The sequence below is a fragment of the Astyanax mexicanus genome, chromosome 4, assembly GCF_023375975.1.
Source record: "Astyanax mexicanus isolate ESR-SI-001 chromosome 4, AstMex3_surface, whole genome shotgun sequence".
Classification (NCBI taxonomy): domain Eukaryota; kingdom Metazoa; phylum Chordata; class Actinopteri; order Characiformes; family Acestrorhamphidae; genus Astyanax; species Astyanax mexicanus.
The window spans coordinates 17,912,686-17,927,648 of record NC_064411.1 but is presented as its reverse complement, the minus strand read 5'-3'; the positions used below and the strand labels follow the sequence as shown (position 1 = coordinate 17,927,648).

Below are 14,963 nucleotides of genomic sequence, written 5' to 3'. Positions count from 1 at the left end.
CAGGTGGGCGGGGCTTAGAAGGCGGCGTTCGCCTTAAATCTCCATTGGTCAGCTGGTTCTTGACTGACCACGCCCACCTCGCTAATTTCAAACGTCCTTCCAAACACGGAGAGGGAAAAGCTTCCAGTGCACAGCAGCAGCAGCAGATTGTGTTTACAGTTAAATTTCATACAAACGTTCTGTTTAATGTTATATTATGTTATATTATTCTCTGTTTCACTCTATTAAAAAGCTCACATTAGCAGGCTAAATTTTGATGCACAAAGTAGGTAACTAGCTAACTCACTAACTCACTGGCTAGCTAACTCACTAGCTCACTGGCTAGGTAACTCACTATTTCACTAAATAGTTAACTATCTAATTCACTAGCTCACTGACTAGGTAACTATTATAATTTGTGCATGAATATTTAGCACATCTCACTAATGTGAGCTTTTTAATGGAGTGAAACAGAGAATAATATAACATAATATAACATTCAACAGAACGTTTGTATGAAAGTTAATTGTAAAAGTATCTGCTGCTGCTGCTGTGCACCAGAAGCTGTTCGCTCTCCGTTTTTGGAAGGATGCTTGAAACTGGTGGGGTGGGTGTGGTCAGTCTCAGACGAGGGTTCAGGGAACCCGTCAGTCCAGAACCAGCTGACCAATGGAGATTCAAGGGGCCTTCTTCTAAGCCCCGCCCACCCGTGAAAAGTGTGCCAAAACTCAGAAGCAAAAAACTAAAGCAAAAGCAAAGAGAATCCAGAAGCAAAAGTCTTTAACAGAAAAATCCAAAAAAATCCACAGAAAATTCACAAAAACACAAAAATAAAAGCAAAGACTGGCAAAATCCAAACTGAAATAATTTTCAAATACCTGCAAAGGATAATGAAGTAACCAAGTATATTTAAAAATATATATTTGCTATATAGTTTTTCTCTTTTGAATTAGTAACATACAATTTTTGCTTTTGATTCCTAAAATTATTTTTTTTTTGCCCGCCACCACCACCCCCCCTCTTCGGAGGACCATTAAGACTTTATTTGTATGAATACAAATTTCTGATAATTGAGGTGACTGTGCAGAGGGAGGACACATCAATGTGTATATCTACAAATAAACCAAATAGAAAAAAATATATAAGGGAAGAGAAGAGAGAGAGAAAAAAACACAAAAGAAGAAGTTGTGCCCTTGAAAGAAAAAGAAAAGAAGAAGAAGAAAAACAAAATTATAGTTTGGATTCCAATATTTTTTCCATTTATCCATCCCTAACATACTAACACACAGAATAACAAAAAAAGTAAATACGTAAAAAAAATAGCTAAATGTCTTAAATGTTAAATGTGTTATGTGACTGTGTGCATGTGTGTGTGTAGGAACATACATGTAGCTGTGATATATGGATGATGTGGTTATAGATATATAATGAATGTGTGTAGGTTATCTGTTAAAGACTGATGGAGTCACTGATGTAGGAGGTTGTTTAATGCTGACCAGGTTTTTATGTGTTCATGAGTTCTGTTTTTGAGAGATGCAGATATTTTTTCCATTTCTATGTGTTCTGTGAGTGAGTTTTCCCATTGACTGATGGTAATTTTTTCCTTGATTTCCAGTTTGTGAGAATAGTTTTTTTGGCGATGGTTAGCACCACCAAAAGTGCTCTGATTTCCTCCTGGTTTAGGTTTGTGGTTCATGTGTCACCAAGCAGGCAGAGTGATGGGGATGGAGAGATTAGTGGAGTTAGCCGAGTTATAACAAGCTGCCAGAAGTGTATGCAGATTTCTGAATCTACTTGTCCCATTTTATGTAACTTTTGCTTAGTGTAGTGTACCCTGTGAATTACTTTATATTGTATAAGGTGGAGGTTAGTATTGTTAGTCATGGTGAATGTGTTTTCCATAATATTTCTCCAGAAATCAGCATTGGGGGTAATTAAGATATCTTCTTCCCATTTGTTATTGGGATAGCGACTGTTTGGTCTAATTTGAATAAAAGCCTATATATTTTTGATATAATTTTGTCTAAGGAAGAGATATTAAGGAATCCTGAAATTGGTGGGCTAAGTTCTTGTGTTGCGTAATCTTTTATTTTTGAGTTAACATAGATCTAAGTTGGAGATATTCCAAAAACTGGTTCCTCTCAATGCTATATTTCTGAGTTAGATGTGAGAAAGTAGCCGAGTTATAGTAAATGTGTAAAAAAAATTTCTTTCCATTTTTGTAGTTTTGGGGTTTTTTTGGGTAGTGGTCTAAAATTAAGTGTGTGCAGCTCAGACAGCTGGGTGGAAACTTTAATGCCCAGGTATGTGATGTGTTCAGTGCACATAGGGATAGGGAGTGACTGAACTGCTGTGTCTGATAAGTTCATGTTAAATGGTAGAACGGTGGATTTAGACCAGTTAATGGAATAATCTGAGATTTTAGAGAATGTTTTAATTATTTGTGTCGTCTGAGGAATTGAGGAGAGTGGGTTTTGTAGAAATAGTAGAATATCATCTGCATAAAGGCTGATATTTTGTTCGGTAGTGTAGGTATGGATACCTTTTGATATTTGGGCATTGTTGTATAGCTGCTGCTAATGGTTCTATGAAAATAGAGAACAGCAGAGGAGAGAGTGGGCATCCTTGCCTAGTTCCTCTGTGCAGTGTGAAATTCTGTTATATTAGTCCATTAGTATTGACTGTGGCTTTGAGTGAAGTGTAGAGAGTTTTAATCTATTCTATAAATGATTCTCCAAAACCTAGTTAATGTAGTGTAGTGAAACAGAATTTCCAGTTAACCTTATCGAAAGTCTTCTCTGCATCTAAAGTGACTATTGCAGTTTTTGACTTATGGACTGTTGTGTGATGTATCAGATTGAGTAGTCTGCGCATGTTGGTAACTGATTGTCTGCCTTTGATGAAGCCGGTCTAATCAGGATGTATGAGGGGTGGGATAACCGTTTCCAGTCTGGTAGCTAATGTCTTACTTACTAGCTTTGTGTCTGTGTTAATTAGTGACAGTGGACGGTAGCTGGATGGTAAGGTAGGATCTTTGTAGGTTTAAGATGGAGTGATATTGTAGCTGTATTCATTTCTGTTGGTAGTCTCTTATTGTGTTTAATTTCTGCTATTACTCTACTGAACATTGGGCCAAATATTGACCAGAAGTGCTTGTAGAATTCTGCGGGAAAGCCATCTGGTCCTGGTGCTTTGTTATTAGGCATCTTACTGAGGGTTTTATGGAGTTCTTCTGATGTTATTGGCTTTTCTAATATGCTTTTTTTGTTCTTCAGTTAGTTTGGGTAGGTGTATATTATTGAGGAAAGTGTGAATATCTATTTGGTCTGCATTGTGTTCTGGTGAGTATAGATTTTTATAGAATTTCCCAAATACTTGATTAATTTTATTTCATGTTTGGCTGATTAGTCTGGTCTCATCTTTGATTGATGGGATTGTTGTTTTTTTCTTTGTTATGTTTTACTTGGTTAGCTAAGAATTTACCAGATTTGTTATTGTAATTAAATTGTTTATATCTTAGTCGTTGTGTTAAAACTTGAGTCCTCTTGTTTATAAGTTCATTATACTGTGATACGCATTCTTTTAACTCTTTTTTAATTTTATCTGATGGGATCTTGTATCATTTCATTTGACAATCCCCTGATGTTGTAGATTAGACTCATTTTCCGTATCTTTCTTCTTCTTACAGGAAGAGTAAGGATGATTTTGCCTCTTAGTACTGCTTTCCCAGTTTCCCAAAGTATTGTTGGTGTGGTTTCTGGAGAATCTTTTATTTCTAGGAAAGGTGCCCACTCTTTTTTGGTGTAGCTGTCAAATTCTGGGTCTGTAAGTAACAAGGTATTTAGTCGCCAGTTGAAAGTTTTATGTAGTGGATTTTTGTTCCATATAAGTGAAACTGGAGCATGGTCACTGATTATTATAGGGTGATATTTTATTTCTGATACATTAGCTATAATAGAATTGCTGGTTAAAAAACAGTCAATGCGAGAATATGAGTGGTAGGCTGGAGAATAGAAAGAAAATTCTTTAGTGTTTGGGTTTTTGAGGTGTCAACCATCGCTGAGCCCTAAGTCTGTCATGTATTGTTTAATGATATCTGTTGAATGCCAGTAACGTGTATTGTGTGCCATAGTTAATCTGTCTATACACAGGTCAATGGTTGAATTAAAGTCACCTCCAATTATAATTGTGAAATCTGATATATTGTTTATAAGGTTGAAAAACTCATGAAAGAAGGATGGGTTATAAATGTTGGGGCCATACAAACTTGCTATTGTTAAGGGTGTGTTGCTGATGTTGATGTTAATTATGATATATCTACCTGTGTCTGATATAGTGGTGTTATGTGTGAAGGGGATTTTTTTGTTTATTAGTATTGATACTCCTCTTTGTTTGGAGTTATAGTAGGCTGAGAATATATGGGTGAATTGTGGTGATCTGAGCTTATGATGATTTGTTTCTGATAGATGTGTTTCTTGTAGTAAACAAATGTCTGCCTTTACTGAAGTGAGATGGTTTAGTTCCTTGGCTTGCTTAATCTGTGTCCCGATACCACGAATGTTCTAGGTTATAAATTCAAGTGAAGACATGTTGTGATGTACGGATTAATAATGTTTATCAGTGATATGATATGAGTGTGCAGATGTTTGAGGATATTTTCTGGTGTGTGTGGGATGGAGTGAAAACAAAAATGCATTTTTCGGATCTGGGATATATAGTAGGAATAAAATAGAGGTTGGTGCAAAGAAATAGTACAGAAAGGAGTGATTAAATGCAAACAAAGTAGAAGAGACATAGCATAAGACAAAAAGTGTTGGATTTGGTGTGATATACATGTTATGACATTGAGACGTTGCATGCATTAAGTTATTGCTAAGTGGTTCCTTGTGATTTTTATGGGATTTTGTGAACAGATTAATGTGCGTGCATTAGTATATTTGCGGGTGCGTGTGTATTTATTTTAATAAACAAGTAAATATTAACAACATAATAAATATAGAATCATAAACAACATCATTTGGTCTATCTTGCACATGTTTAAAAATGAACATTATAAATATCATTTTTGTAATTTTTTACATTTTAGAGTAAAATTCTCATTTCCGCAACATGTCTGTATCAGAATTTCAGTACATTGTTTGGAAATTTTAATATTTAAACATTTTAAACAAAATACTTAAATGCATTTCATACTATAAACACTTTTAGTAAATAAACATAAACGATTTTACATTCAAAATTAAAAACAATACAATTAATAAAGAAAAGGAATGTGTCCAACACTAATTTTCTCATCCTCCGCAACAATTTTCAATCATTGTTTAAATCCACAAGGAACTTAAATTTACAAGGCATTTTCAACATTAGGGAAGACATTGGCCATGACACTCAAGATGGCTACCATGGAAGCAGTTCTTCTCATATGTTTCTGGATAAAAGTTAAAAGATTGCTCATCAACTTGTCTGCACAACTTTTTCATTGTCATTACCGATATATCGATATAAGTTTTGAGCCTACAGTTTGAAGTTACAGTCTGTATTTTTGATTATAATATAGTATATTAAGGTCTTTATATATATATATATATATATATATATATATATATATATATATATATATATATATATTAAGACCATATTACAAGACGATATAAAGATATATATATATATATATATATATATATATATATATATATATATATATATATATATATATATATATATATATATTAAACTACTGAAAAACTGAAATGGATATCATAATTTCATATTTGCCATTTCCAGTGGGAAAATAAAGACAACACGTGATCTGACCAAAAAGTAACATGACGTAAACAAAAAGCAATGGAGGAAAAAAAGTCAGCCAGATATTACAGAACTGACATATGGGCAAAACACAAAAAAACTATGTAAATGACTAAAAATAAAAGTTTGGTCTTAGTAGTCATACACTGCTGGATGGTGCATAAAGATAGACAAGATTTCAGAGTTTCTGAGAGGTCTTTTCTTCCACCACACCCAGAATAAACTTAAAACAACATAACTCAGCCCAGTGGGGTTTTAGAGTTCAGTAGTTTCTTTTAAATTTTAAAAATAAGTCCGTGCAGCCTCAGCCCTCAGCTCTCTAGTGAAAGTCCTCCCTGAGTGAGGGCTGAGGCTCAGTGTTTATATGCCTGTCCCAGCTGTCTGTTTAATCAGTCCTGATGCAGACCAGCTGGGACAGACTGAGCGTTCCTGTGTGGGGCGGACCACCAATTCCCTCGCCTCCTCACGCCAAAATATACATTATGGATCAATTTGACCTATATGTTAGAGATCGTGCAACGAGAGCGTAACGCGCATGAGAGAGAGACAGAGAGTGCAAAAACGAAAGCGTTCGGGGGAGAGAGAGAGAGAGAGAGAGAGACCGCTATTTAGTTACAGTTAAATAAATTTAGAACAGCCAGGGAGTTATGTTTTTATATTATATAGCTGTCCATCAACATAAAGTTTGTCGCACAACATAAACTTTTGGCACAAAATTCACTCCATAAAATATCCACTATAAAAACTTCCGTCTTACGAAAAACAAGTGCGATTAATCACAGAATTTTGGTAGGTTTAATTGGATTGCATTTTTTAATCGATTGACACCACTAGAAATTCTACATGTATAAATGTGTAAATATTCATGTGCTTACAATGATGATAACAAATCACACAAGAAAAAGTGTTTAACGAAAGTCAGGGTATACCAAACAAATACGAGTCTTCTGCAATCGTCTTAAGAATGTCCAACTTGAATGAACATTTGAGATATATCACACATTGATTACAAAATTGTGATGCACAAGCAAAAACAATTTTAGAAAAAGTTAATATGAAATCAAATATTTGGTCCACATCAATGCTAATGCCGTATTCACAGAGATGTTTACTGTTGAGGTTTGGGTTTCATGTTAATCTGTGTCAACTGTGTTAAGAAACTTTAGTTTTGTATAGATATTTTTTCAGATTTTGTAGTGTTATTTGAAAAAAAGAGACTAATATCAAAGTGCATTATCTTCCTCAGTCTGCTATGTTGTCTTTCTTTCTTTCTTGTTTTCTGTCACTCACTCACACATTCTCTTGCTCTGTCTGCAGATTATCTGGTTGTATGATCACAGAGAAAGGCTTTTGTTCTCTGGCTTCAGCTCTAATTTCAAACCCCTCCCACCTGAAAGAGCTGGATCTGACCTACAACCACCCAGGAGAGTCAGGAGTGAAGCTGCTTTCTGCCAGACTGGAGGATCCACACTGCAAACTGGAGAAACTCGGGTAGGTCTGAACTGATAATTATGTTATCAACTTATTCTAAGAAAGCAAAGTGTTGAGAAAGTTAGGGGTTAATGCTGTGACACATTACATTGTGAGACCTGTAATAAATCTAGTTGTAGTCACCAGGTAAACACAGTGGAGTAGCATGTAACCTTCATTCTGTCATTCTGTCTTATTTTTGTTTACACAGCCACTGTTAATTGTTTATGCTCAAGCTATCTGCACTGAATGCCAAGTACTTTGCTGTAATTCTGTTTAGGCTCATCTTTCTGTTGGTAAAAAGAGCCAAGGTTTAGTTTTCACTCCAGAACAGGTGGAAAACTCCAGTGATGGAGAGCTGCCCTGAGCATCGAGTCAGGATAAAAGTTACAAGATAAAAACTGATCCCTACTAACTTTATACACACTGAGAGTCAAGCACCCCAGCAACCAGCCCATGTCTTTATGGTAAAAATAATCAGTGACTGCAAAACCAGAATCCTTTCTGAACACTTAGGGCCATAACCTACACCCTGTGCAAGGTGCTCTTAATGCTTATTGCTATCTTACTCCCACCAACAGTGTATTTTCATGCTCTTCACCTGTCTTGTTTAAACAGCAACGGTGATTTTGAATATATCTACGCTGAAAAACATTGGTCAATTTCAGGTAGCTGCGCCATTTAAATAGCAATACGCCAAAGTGAGACCGCACCTGGCTCTTAAAGGGAATGGCAAGTGACATGGTGATTGGTTTATTTCACGATACATGCTTTTTGCACATTTTGAGCGTCTTTGGAGCAACTTTTCCTATCGTAAAGACACAGTGACTCACCCTAAATGAAGCTGCATGGTGCACGACTGACAGCTCACCTACGGATCACTAAAAGAGACCCCTAATTTCTAAAGAGATCCCATTAATGTGATTGAGTTGATTTGTTGGCTTTATTTAAAAATGTTGCCTTTATTACATTTTACATTTTTGAAGTTTTCTAATGACCAGTGGCATAAAATTATTTTCAAATCATGATAAAATAATGTTTGCACAATAATTCCTTGAAAAATGTATGATCCAATAAAAACAGTTCTTGTGACAGGAGTTTACTCAGGTATAAATATGAATGCAAAAAACATACTTTAGAAAAGGTTTAACCCTTTTCTGCAAGCCCACAAGAAACCATTTTATCTTATCTAGGAGATCATTTTCACCCAGTTTCTTTCTTATTATTGAATCCTTAAAACGGATCTTAACTGAGGCGAGTGAGACCTGCAGTTCTTTAAATGTTGTTCTGGGTTCTTCCTGGATGAGTTGTTCATGCCCTTTTGGAGTAATTTCTGTAGCTCAGACACTCCTGGGAACTTTAACCACTGTGACATGTTTTCTCAATTTGTGAATAAAAGCTCTAATAAAAATAATACTACATATTGTGCATATAAAGCAGAATAAGATACGGTAAGTATTAAAACTTTATACATGCAGACAAAAATATATTTAGAGAAGTACGAGTTAATCTTCCTTAATCTTCCGTTTTTAATCTGATTTTATGCAGTGTGCATTGCAGTTCCGTACTTTACCACATGAGGTCACTAATTTCCGCTCTCTCAAATATTCACTCGTTTTCACACAAAGTATTTCTTTATAAATCAGTTTCTAAAAATCTCACACTGTGCTGATCTGTGTGTGTGTGTGTGTGTGTGTGTGTGTTTAGAGTGGAACATGGAGGGAAGATCAGAATCAAACCTGGATTAAAAAAATGTAAGTTACACACACACACACACACTACACACACACACACTAACTTAACACTACACACACACACATACACTATATACAAACAATACACACACTAAATATAACACTACACGCACACAAAGTACAAACACGAACACTCACACATACAAACACATACACTCTACATACAAACAAACACACACACTACATAGAAACAATACACACAAACACTACACACACTACATACACACCCAAATACACACACACTATATACACCCAATACAAACACACTACATACACACCCAAATACACATACACTACATACACATACATACACTATATACAAACACTACACACACGTACACTACATACACACAATACACACAAACACTAAACATACCACTACACACAGACACTAAATATACCACTACAGATACACTACACACAATACACACAATACAAGCACACACATACACACAATACAAGCACACACAAACACACTACATACACACACATTCACTACATACACATTAATTATAACACTACACACACATAAAAAATAAAACACTACACACACACTAAATTAACACTGCACACAAACACTAAATATAACACTATACACACACTAAATATAACACTACACACTAAATATAACACTACACACACACTAAATATAACACTACACAAACATTAAATATAACACTATACACACACTAAATATAACACTACACACTAAATATAACACTACACACACACTAAATATAACACTACACACACACTAAATATAACACTACACACACTAAACATTACACTACACACTAAATATAACACTACACACACTAAATATAACACTACACACTAAATATAACACTACACACTAGGGATGCAACGGTACAGTGTGGCCACGGTTTGGTTCGTATCGCGGTTCTTGGGCCACGGTTTCGGTTCTGTTTTGATATATATTAATATTATCTAGCTCCAACATGCAGCACGTTTTTAGCCCTTTCTATTTCAAATCAACAAGGTGCTCCTACTCACACTTTCAGAGCCAATTAATAAAGTCACAGATTAATTCAAATCACAATATCTATTATAAAAAAGGAGCACTTATTCTTACCATTAGTCAAAAACAGGTAACTGAATCACACTGTGCTTTATCTGCTGACTGTCTTTTACCTTGATTATCAAACTCAACACTGAAGCCAAAATGTCCCGAACAGCGGATTTATAAGATGATGGCGCCTCTTCAAATATCCTTTTCTCCGTTTAGGTTCACTGGCCCTGATCACGCAGCTGAGAAAGTTTTGTTTAATTAGTCCTCAAATCTTCAGCGTTTGCCTTCAGAGCTGATTTGCTCCTGGAAAATTCAGAAAACAGTCTGATTGGTTGTTGCATGGTTGTGGAGAAACACGCCGACAGAAGTAATATATAAAAAACTATCAACTATAAAATATAATATACTTAAAATCTGCACAGTAACTATAAGTTATTATTAGTTATATTTATATCTGACATTTATAAGGATTTAAATGTATGTTCAGTACACAGACTTAATAACTGTAGCTTAATATAGCAGTTATAGGTAAGGGCGTAGGAGTGGGCTTGATATTGGGGGGGGGGGGCACATTTGCGAATATGAACCAAAGCCCACACTATAGTTTCCTAGAACAACATTTGTGGAATTATTTTTTATCACAAATAATCTTTTTTTCTGTATTTTGTTTATAATTAGTTACATCCAATAAAAGGTGATTTTACAACCTAAACATGTTACTCCACATTACATTTACTGTTGTTAGAAAAAAATTATGCATCCAATGTCTGAATTATATACATAGTACAAAAACTGATCAGCTATCACCTAATATTTAAAATAATATAACAGTATTGGTTATTATTATTATGTATTGTATGTCAATTCTGTTGTATATTTACATTTTTTTGGTTCCTGCGCTTTTAATCTTTTTTTACTGAGAACACTTCTTTCTACTGAGAGAATGTAACTACGTTTCCTAGAGATTTTTGGCAGAAGTTAATATAAACGTCAGGACATGTGGTCTTACTGTGAACTACATATGAACAGAAGTCAGGTTAGATCAGTGTTTCTTAACCCTGTTCTTACATATTCTACTGCATATTAACACTGTTCTGCATATTCTACAGCTTCCTCTGTTTAAAGGCACTTTAATAAAGTAAGTGGTGGTATGATGCGTCTAATAAACTGCTGAATATACATAATGATTAATTTAGGATCCATAGGGGGCTAAGAGATTTTAACAGGTAAACTCAGTAAATGATTGTTTATTAGCTGATCAGTTGGATCTGATGGAAAACACAGTTTTAGGGCAGTGATGATCAGGGTTAAGAAACTGCTTTAAACTACCAACATTACCCAGTGTTGTACTAAATTCTGTCTATCCTCTACATCCAGCTTCTAGCTAACTGCAATCCTAAATTAATAAACAGTTTAAAAATGAAATAGTGATTAGCTGATCAGGTACAGGGCAAGTTGAACATTACGTAGATAGTTTTTTTTTTCTTTAATCTTGACTCCCAATCTAGGTCATTCCAAAGTTAAGTTAACTCACTAACACAGCTGCAGTTTATTAATCACAGTGGGGTTAAACTGTGTGCTGATTCAGAGACGTGTATTTTTAACCAGCTATCAGAAATATATCATCACAGTTTACATGATTAGATACCATTACCTTTCTTTTAGAAAAAAAAATCACCGTATATCCATATCTTAAAATCAGCTGCAGCCGATCCTTCTGCTAAATCTCACAGCGAGGGAGGGGCTTCCCCCCACCAACATACTGACGCCTCCGCGCGCCGCAAAAACAGCAAGCTGATTGGCTGTTTCTCCTGAGAGGCAGAACTTAATTCCTGAACCGGCTCCGTGATTGGTCCTGTCTGTCTCCTCATTAATAGCACTGCTGAGCTGAGCGAAACAATATCATTTTTGGGGGGGACAAATCCACCTGTTTCTAATATCCCCCGGTTCCTACGCCAGTGGTTATAGGCATTCTGCTGTTTGAGAATTTTAACAGATGCTTATTCTCACTCAAATGCTGGAGTTTTAGAAACAAAAAATTAAAAGAGGAAAGCACTTTGACTGAACAGGAATTTATTCTATTTCACAAACATTTGAAATACACAGAAATATAAAGCTATATGTTAGCGTTTGTTTCTTATCACCAGGGCAAATTTATTAAAATATAAAATATATTAATTCATTAACTAAAATCTCGCCCAGCGCTCTAAAAAGCTGCAGGCACACGTAGCGGAGTTTGGCAGTGCACACGGCGTGGGATTACCTCTGTTTTCTTAAAGAAAAATTGTTTTAATAAATAACGATGGATCCAGTGTAGTTTAAACTGCAAAACCATGATATAAAACTCAATATAAAAACACCACTGTCATATAACCAAGAGAGACATCAGGCAAAATGCACTTCACCCCTCTCTCGCTCTCTCTCTCTTTTTCATTCTCTCTCGCTCTCTCTCTCTTTTTCTTTCTCTCTCTCTCTCTCTCTCTCTTTCGCAGTGTGAAGCTGATTTCAGAGCAACGCTACAAATAATATAAAACTCAGTTCAGTTAACTAAAATAAGACGAGTGCGGAAAAGTTAATTAAATATTGTCAAATATAAATAATAGCTTGAGGTTTTGGTGAGCTATTTCCATGTTTTGAAACTGAAACTTTTATTACTATCAGGCTTTTTATTCAGAAAGCCTGTGGTTGTTTTCAATTAGTTTTTTTAATGAGTTTATATTTTCCATTACTTATTTATTTTATTTATTTGTATTATTTTATTTATCAAAATAGTTTATATAAATAACTATATCATATATATATATATATATATATATATATATATATATATATATATATATATATATATATTATTTTCCCCACATGATTCCCATGTTCTTAGTTGATTAATATTAATTTTATAATATCTTATTATTTTTATCATTTTTTTTTCACTACTACTATTACTATTACTTTATTCATAAGATATAAATTCTTTACTTTTTATGTGTCTTTTTTATGATCTTTTTAAAATGTCCTATATTTCCTTTTTTACGTATATATTTTATTCGTGTAGAGTAAATGTCAGTTTTTATTTCTTTTTTTTTATATTTTTTATCTGTTTTAAACTGTAAATGCTCAGCTGCATTGTAAATGAGGATCCCCCTCCAGTGTAAATAATGGTTGATTGCTTGATTAATATTCATTGTTGTAAACCCAGTTTTTACATAAACAATAAAGAGAATAGAGAATAAAATAACATTACTCTTCTCTTATATGAGCTGCTGGTGAATCTTCACAGTGGGACGGCGCAGTCCCCCAGCACGCGCTCAGCAGCCCCTCCCCCTGGCCATGGGCGGGGCATGTACAGCGGGAGAGCGTTTGTTCACTCTGTTAGTGCGCACCCAAATACCACCGTCCATCCGGGTGTATCAAACCAAACAGACCAATAAAATACAGAGAACCGTCGCATCCCTAATACACACTAAATATATCACTAAATATATCACTAAATATAACACTACACACTAAATATAACACTAAATATAACACACACTAAATATAACACTAACGAGCTGTCCCCCTGTCACAGGGGGACGTAGGGCCCTCGCACAACAGCGCAAATCGTACCGGGCCAAACCAAGAAACCGGTGAAAGTAATTTTGAGGTCTTATTAAGTGTGGTAATTTTCAAGAGTTTTCTATCCTGCCAAAAATGTGAAATACCCATTTAAAATACAGGTGGCGCTATAGAGCTGTTAAAACACATATATTTGAAATTCTAATTCTAGATCAAACAACAGCCTCAGATAAGCAGGCCGGTCAAAGTTTGTGAGCTTTTCTCTCTTATAACGTCCTCAAAACTCCTAGCATTACCTATGTGTCAACCTCCAGTTTTGATGTGGCATCTCAAACATTTAACCGTCCGCCATTCCCTCCTCGTTTAAGATATCGACTATTTCTTCACAATTTATCATCAGATATGTTCAATGTTTATTTTTACCAAATACCAAGAGAATTCAACATAATTTCTAGGAGCAGTTTGACAACATACGCAAAAAATGTATGTAAAATTCAGTTATTTCAAAATGGCCGACTTCCTGTTGGGCGGAGTCAGTCCTACCAATACTGAAAACGTGTCTAATGATGTCTCTTGTGTTTTTGCCAAGTTTCATGAATTTTAAATCATTTGTGTTCTGACTGTGTCATGGTTTCACTTTGGTTTAGTGTTGCGTCTCTAGTCAATCAATTGCTCGCCATTACGTCACCGTTTTAGCGATCAACTATTCCTTTGGCAATTTTCATCAACTGTGTCTGATGTTCATTCTCAACTAATTTATAGGTAATCTGACAAAGACTTTAGGAGCAGTTTAAATGAGTTTGTGAAAAAAAGTGTAAAAAAATTACAAAATCCAATATGGCTGACTTCCTGTTGGGCGGAGCTAATACAAACCAACTGCAAATATGTGCAGAGTCGTAGTATCTACGCTCCTACCAAAATTGGAGAAGATTAGACAAATTGTGACACATCCACAGCTAATTTTTTAAACGAATGAATTAGGGGGCGCTATAGAGTCCGCTAGCTACACATGAAAAAAATATCACAATATTTGTAAAGTGTTTTTAGATCTTATGGAATCTGACAGTTTTCAAGAGTTTTTGAGCATTTCCGTGCTGTCAAATATGCATTGAAACCTAGGTGGCACTATAGAGCCAATGAAATACGTATATATGAAATTTCAATTTTAGATCAAAGGACTGCGTAAATCAAGCAGGCCTGTAAAGTTTCGTGAGTGTTCAACCTGTTTAACCTCCTCAAACACCTACCAACACCAGAATGTATTTACTTCCTATTTTAATGGGGTATCTCCAGCAATTCAACTGTCCGCCATTTCGTCCTCGTTTAAGATATCGACTATTCCTTCGCAATTTATCATCACGGATGGT

The 14,963-nt window shown here is 35.1% G+C and overlaps 3 protein-coding genes and 1 pseudogene across 3 annotated transcripts in view; all 4 read left to right on the top strand.

Moving 5' to 3' along the window:
* LOC125801155 (zinc finger protein 420-like) overlaps positions 1–14,963 on the top strand; it is a 573,258-nt gene that overhangs the window by 8,282 nt on the left and 550,013 nt on the right. The window lies entirely within an intron of this gene.
* The window catches only part of LOC125801156 (zinc finger protein 585A-like), a 520,678-nt gene that overhangs the window by 8,282 nt on the left and 497,433 nt on the right, over positions 1–14,963 (top strand). The gene's annotated exons all lie outside the window — the stretch shown is intronic.
* LOC125801258 (zinc finger protein 239-like) overlaps positions 1–14,963 on the top strand; it is a 323,322-nt pseudogene that overhangs the window by 8,282 nt on the left and 300,077 nt on the right.
* Positions 1–14,963, top strand: part of LOC111196146 (NACHT, LRR and PYD domains-containing protein 12-like) — a 355,160-nt gene that overhangs the window by 60,233 nt on the left and 279,964 nt on the right. Inside the window, exons 5-6 of the mRNA XM_049477229.1 lie at positions 7,102–7,275; positions 8,962–9,008. Coding sequence (XP_049333186.1) covers positions 7,102–7,275; positions 8,962–9,008 — 221 coding nt within the window. The remainder of the gene's footprint in view (positions 1–7,101; positions 7,276–8,961; positions 9,009–14,963) is intronic.